Genomic DNA, 6,000 nt, shown 5'->3' on the forward strand with positions numbered 1-6,000 from the left:
TTAAAGGACGCCTAATAAAATATTTTAATTCAGTAAAATGCTTTATGCCATTGTTAATTAAGGTTATTTATAATACTGAGCCAAACAATTCTTGGTATTTATTTGTAACCAGAACAAGAAGTTTCTCTGTAAAACCACAGTGCAACTTTAGTGCCAGTAAACTAATTCCTTCCATTTTATAATTATCTTTGATTTAACAGATTATTAAATGCCAACAAGATAAACTGTCTGCGCGTAGATGCTTTCCAAGATCTACACAACCTGAACCTTCTCTCTCTGTATGATAACAAGCTTCAGACCATTGCTAAGGGCACCTTTTCACCTCTCCGTGCAATTCAGACTTTGTATGTATACTTATATTTATGTTATATGTAGTACAATTTTCTATTTATGTTTATGTTTCTATTTATTTTCTATAATGTATGCAACCCTCAAGAAATTTTGAGACCAATTTCAAATATTCTGTAATTTTTTTTTTCATGTAAGGCACTTGGCTCAGAATCCATTTATCTGTGACTGCCATCTGAAGTGGCTGGCGGATTATCTTCATACTAACCCTATTGAGACCAGTGGTGCCCGTTGTACCAGCCCCCGCCGTCTGGCAAACAAAAGGATCGGCCAGATCAAAAGCAAGAAATTCCGCTGCTCAGGTAATTTTCTCAGTTCAGCTGCTATTTTTATTTTATTGCCAAAAATGGTGGTTACAGAAGTTCTAACAAAAGCAGCTGGTTCTCCACTAAATTATTAAACATTGCAGAACCTTTTTTGTTCTTCTGTTGAACAAGGGGGAAAATCATGGAAGTCATATACTATTTGATCACGGAACATTACTGTAGTTAACACATTTGGCACTGAATCTGACTAGCATTAAATCAAACAGAAGAAATGTAATATATTATAGTTCAGAATGAAATGTTAGAGTTATTCTCTACAAGTATCATCAACATAAATCATTTTTAAAAAGTTCCACAAGGCTCTGGAATATGTGAAAGATCTAAAAATCTCCAGCTAAATACAAAAACATGACATGTTCATTTTACACAGGGAGCTTACCTCATACTGAAATTTACTGTTTTCTTTTTCTAATCTTATTCCATTTCCTACTTACATTTCTCTAAATCCTAACCTTTGTCATATGGTATCCAGCTGCTCCAGGTGCATTTCATATTCTACAATTTATTCAGTCATGAGTGCAGATACCAGACAAGAACTGTTTATTGTCCATGTTCCGGATACATTTATGACTATTCACACTTTGTTGTTTATCAGCTCTTGCTGTGAATACACATTTTTTCATGTAATTATCTGTAGTTAACGATAGTCCATACTTAATCTAATAGAACTCATACTCTGCTTGCTGACATTCAGGTGCATCTTCTATTTTTTCTCTTTTTTATTTAGCTAAAGAACAGTATTTCATTCCAGGTAGGTTTGGTTCTGCAGTAAGACTGACTAACTGCAGACACCCTCCCTCTTTCTCAAAAAAGCAGTTCGTAGCTTTTAGGAAATTGATGCATGTATTGTATAGTCAATATCCATTAGATAGATACAGTATTCCTTTGTAGATTACTAGTAGTTCTGTTTTCCAATTGAGAGCTTTGCATGCAGCTCCTGATACATTTTTGTCTCACAGATCTGCACATAACCCATCAAACGTTACTTTTATTTGCATTAGTTAGAAGGTTGCACCTGCTACTTTATATTCTAATTGACATCTTTACTTACCTTCTATAACTTACCTATTGTAACACCACTGTTTTTAAAATGTAGCTCTGGAGCTGCTTTTAAACACAGAATACCTTACTATCAAAGAGCTAGTACAACTTAAAGCAAATTTCTTGCTCTTCTGCTCTAAACCAGCAGTTTCCTGATGACTGTCTGCAACTATTGCTTGCTTACCTGTGACACTATGATCCCTGTGTTTGTGAAAGCACAGTAGAAAAACTGGAAAAATGTTTTTGTTCTTCATTGAAGGCATTCTAAAGTCATGCAGAACATGCATTAGGAATACTTTCCAATGAAAAAGATGCAGTTTAAGAATTGGGGATGATAAAGTAACTTAAACTTTACTATAAACTACAGTAATTCTGTGACATTTTCTAAAGCAACTATTAATGTTGGCCCTAGCTCTTTGAAATATGTTACTTTACTTACTTTTCCCTTGGTTGTCAAGTGTGTGCACCACTTTCTTAACAGAAAAGAAAAAAATATTCAGCTACATTATGTGCCTAACAGGTGATGAATAATTGATTGGAAAAAATGCCCAGTCATACAATGAACCTGTTGATTAAATTATAGATATATAATCTGAAAGAATAATTTTTGGTCATATTTTAATAAATAGAATAATATCAACCATAATCAGTTATGACACAAATAAACTTGCTTTTTCAAGCACTGCGGGTATATTGTTGCTCTCCAGTGCCTTGAGTACTGGTTTATTGAACAGTCTTAGCCATTACCATTTAAGCTGGTGTGTTTAACAGCTTTGCTTTTTTGCTATGTTGTTATGTTTTCTTAGAGCTGGAATGGTTATGTGAAATTGTTTGTGCTCTTCTACTAATATATTCATTTGAGTTTTGGGTTTAAACAAAAAACGGCAAAAACAACATGGGCCAATATGCCATCGATGGCAGCACTAGAAACTTACTAGCCTAAAGCAGCATAAAGTGGAGGGAGATCTGATTTCTTAACCCCCCCTCAGGAACACTTGAGTTCCATAATGACTAAAACAGCTGTATTCCTGCCACAACAAGACTTTTACTCAATTCAACCAGTGTGACTTTTGTCTCTGAATTAGAAAATGTTTTGCCAGAAAAAATTTTAACAGGCAGTTTATAACACTACTATAACTACACATGCAGCTCAGGTTTTTCACCTATCTGATTTTATAAACTTTTAAAAAAATGTAGTTTCTAAAAAAGTTAAGCTCATCAAGAAGTGCTGAGGACTATCTTCCTTAAAGCACAGCCTGTGTATATCCACTTTCACCAAATAAAAACACAGTGTGCACTGTGTAATGTTAGAGATGTTCTGAAGTATTTTGGGGATTTAGTTTGAGCTGCTAATAGTGATTTACTGAACGTATAGGCCATGTCTACTTGAGACGCTGACTGCGCAGTTGTTACTGCGCAGTCATTTAATACTTGCATAACCAAGGCATTACTGCTCAGTTGCGTCCCAACACGGTTGCCTAGTGATACTCTTTGTGCAGTAGCGTCGCATCATGGTTAGTGCCTGGAGACACTACTGCAGAGTAGTAACGAGATACTGTGCAGTAAGCATCTCGCGTAGACATGTTCACTGAAGATAAAACGGCACATATAATCTTGCTCGTAAGCCTTTTTGAAGTACTTTACACCTAGGTAAATATAAAATGATAAGAATCATCAGAGATGAGACTTATGCTACCACAGACATTTAAACTATTAAACTTAACTTTTGACTGTGAGGATATTATCAGTATTCCCACATACTCATACTTGAAGATAATAGGTGGTAAAAGTAATAAAGGAAGAACTTGAACAAAGCCTCCTTTCATTTTAGGTCATAAAAGTATTCCACACATCTATATCATACTTGGATTTAAACTGAAATTAAAATGGTACAGATTATGCAACTGATTGTGTTCTTTGCATCTGTAACTGTTTTTCCAAAGTGTCTGTAATAATATTTTCTTACGTGTCTTAGCAATACGTATATAAATGAGCAATTTATTATTGGAATACATTTATTTTAAAATGATGAAGAATATCTCATAGGAAGCATCGTCACTCTGTACATGATTTGTAATTGTTCCTTATCTAGGTTTTAGTTGAAGTTTTGTATGCCACTTAAAATGAATTAGTGAATCCTTTCCTAAAGATGGTGCCCCATTGCAACATCTTATAGTCAAATTAATCATCCAGTAAAGAAAGAGAGCTTAGTTTCATGTTTTATCTTAATTGGGATTACTCTGTCTTTCTTTCCTTCTTGGCTATCTTTACTTTTGCAGGAGTTCACCATTTTGGCTGTAAGTAAAGTTCAGTGTCTGAACTAAATCACAGTGTACTTCCCAGCCCTGATGCACCTTCTTCTACTAGTCTCAGTCTTTCCACCTTTGTCCAAGAAGAAGCCACAGGTCCTTTGAGCTTCTTTCTGTTTTCCCTGTCACCCACCCTCAGTTCCTTACTGGATGTTTTCTCCCAATATGTATAGGATGTTATCTTTGTTCTGTTGACTGTTGGAAATGGTGGAGGAAACTTTTGATGTGGTCTGTTTCCTGTACTTTTTAATCAAGCTGTGACAGTCATACTGTTACAGTGGCAGTGGACATTCTGTAAAAGGAATGCCATGTCACTTGGAAGTATTAAACTTGTAGTAATCCTGTACCTTTCTCCTACTCCTTCCTCTTGCCCTTGCTCTTATCCTTGGCCTAGTGGATGCAGTTATAATTTAGCGAGATTTTCTGTTGTGCTTGATCTAACCATGTGGTTGTGAGGTATGAGTAAAACATGGTTCTGTCAAGCACCATGGAACGTCACGCAGCTTTCTACAGCATGGCAAGCTGCTGAGGCTTAAGTCAGGATTACATATTTTAAAACTAAAGGAGAAAAGAGAGCGTTTTAAATCTTACATATTTGAGATTATGTGGTGGGACGGGAACTATAAAAAAAAAAAGAAAAAAAAAAAAGGAAAATAGAGGGGAAAAGAAGTCCAGCCAACAACAACAAAATTGTAACAAGAGACAGAAAAGGAAGTGGCATACAAGGATCTATCTAATCTTAAAGCAGAGAGGAAATTTTAAAAGAATCAGTCACATTTGTATGGCTAGCTGTAAACCCAGCTAGTTTGTCTGACAACACAATCAGCAGACAGTACAGCTGTGAAAAGCTCAAGTTGTTAATATTATCCCATCACGTGAAGTTGGTCACAATTTTTTTTTCCAGCGTATCTCAAGCCCCTATATTTTAATCCTACTCCCTAATGTCTGTTCACAAAGTTTACCAAACATTTTCCAAGTTATCCACCTCCTGTCTGCACTGCAGATGTCATTGTAACCTTCTTTCAAAAAATGAATCTCATAAGGAATGGACTCAATATTTTTATTTTGACTTAACTCTTCCACAGGCACAGAAGATTACAGATCAAAACTAAGTGGAGACTGCTTTGCAGATCTGGCCTGCCCTGAAAAATGTCGCTGTGAAGGAACCACAGTGGACTGCTCCAATCAAAAGCTCAACAAAATTCCTGACCATATTCCTCAGTACACAGCAGAATTGTAAGTTCAGTCTGCAGTAAGGTACAAGTTACCACTGGAGAATTCAGGTACAATTTTGGTATAGAAAAAAATGCCACAATTTAAAAAACTCAGCCCCTGATTTTTGCATGTTGCACACTGTTATAATGAAATTTTCAGCTAATTTTGTTAACTGCCCTGTAACAGGCTACAGGCTTGTAGTCTGGGTCAGTTAGCCAGCTAGTAACAGGCTGCCCACCTAAGGGGCCACAGCTGGCTCAGTCAGTCAGTAAATGAGGAGAAGCTGACTGGCTGATGCAGAACTAAAAGGGGGACAGGGAAAGAAGTGAGGAGAGAGGACCTAAAGTCCCCCTCATTATTCACATGGAGAGGCAGGTCTTTCCAAGGGAGAAGGAAAAGTACAGGGTGAGAACTAACCCATGCTTGTGGGAGTTCATTATGGATTGTTTATATTTTCTGTTGAGCTCTGTAGTGCAGAGTAACCCAGGGTGTGATGCTTGTATTGGATTGGTTATATTTTCTACTGTAGTGCCGAAGAAACTCAGGGCATTATCACCTGTGTTGTGCAACCCAGAGAAAGACTGTGTTGCTGGGATCAGATTAAGGGAGTTAGTTCAAGGGTTCAAGGACTGATTTGAGGCTGGCAGTGCCAGGCTAGCCAGGTGGCTCTCTATAAGTAGTGGAGAACACAGGCAATTTGAACTCTCCCGCCAAGGATGGACATTAAGGCTTGTTTACAACAGCTACAGCAGCAACAGCAG

General features: G+C 36.9%; 1 protein-coding gene across 1 annotated transcript in view; it reads left to right on the plus strand.

The window, feature by feature from the left end:
* Positions 1–6,000, plus strand: part of SLIT2 (slit guidance ligand 2) — a 469,229-nt gene that overhangs the window by 356,571 nt on the left and 106,658 nt on the right. Inside the window, exons 13-15 of the mRNA XM_025209503.1 lie at positions 201–344; positions 487–650; positions 5,110–5,260. Coding sequence (XP_025065288.1) covers positions 201–344; positions 487–650; positions 5,110–5,260 — 459 coding nt within the window. The remainder of the gene's footprint in view (positions 1–200; positions 345–486; positions 651–5,109; positions 5,261–6,000) is intronic.

This window comes from Alligator sinensis, unplaced genomic scaffold, assembly GCF_000455745.1.
Source record: "Alligator sinensis unplaced genomic scaffold, ASM45574v1 scaffold617_1, whole genome shotgun sequence".
In the NCBI taxonomy this organism is placed as follows: domain Eukaryota; kingdom Metazoa; phylum Chordata; order Crocodylia; family Alligatoridae; genus Alligator; species Alligator sinensis.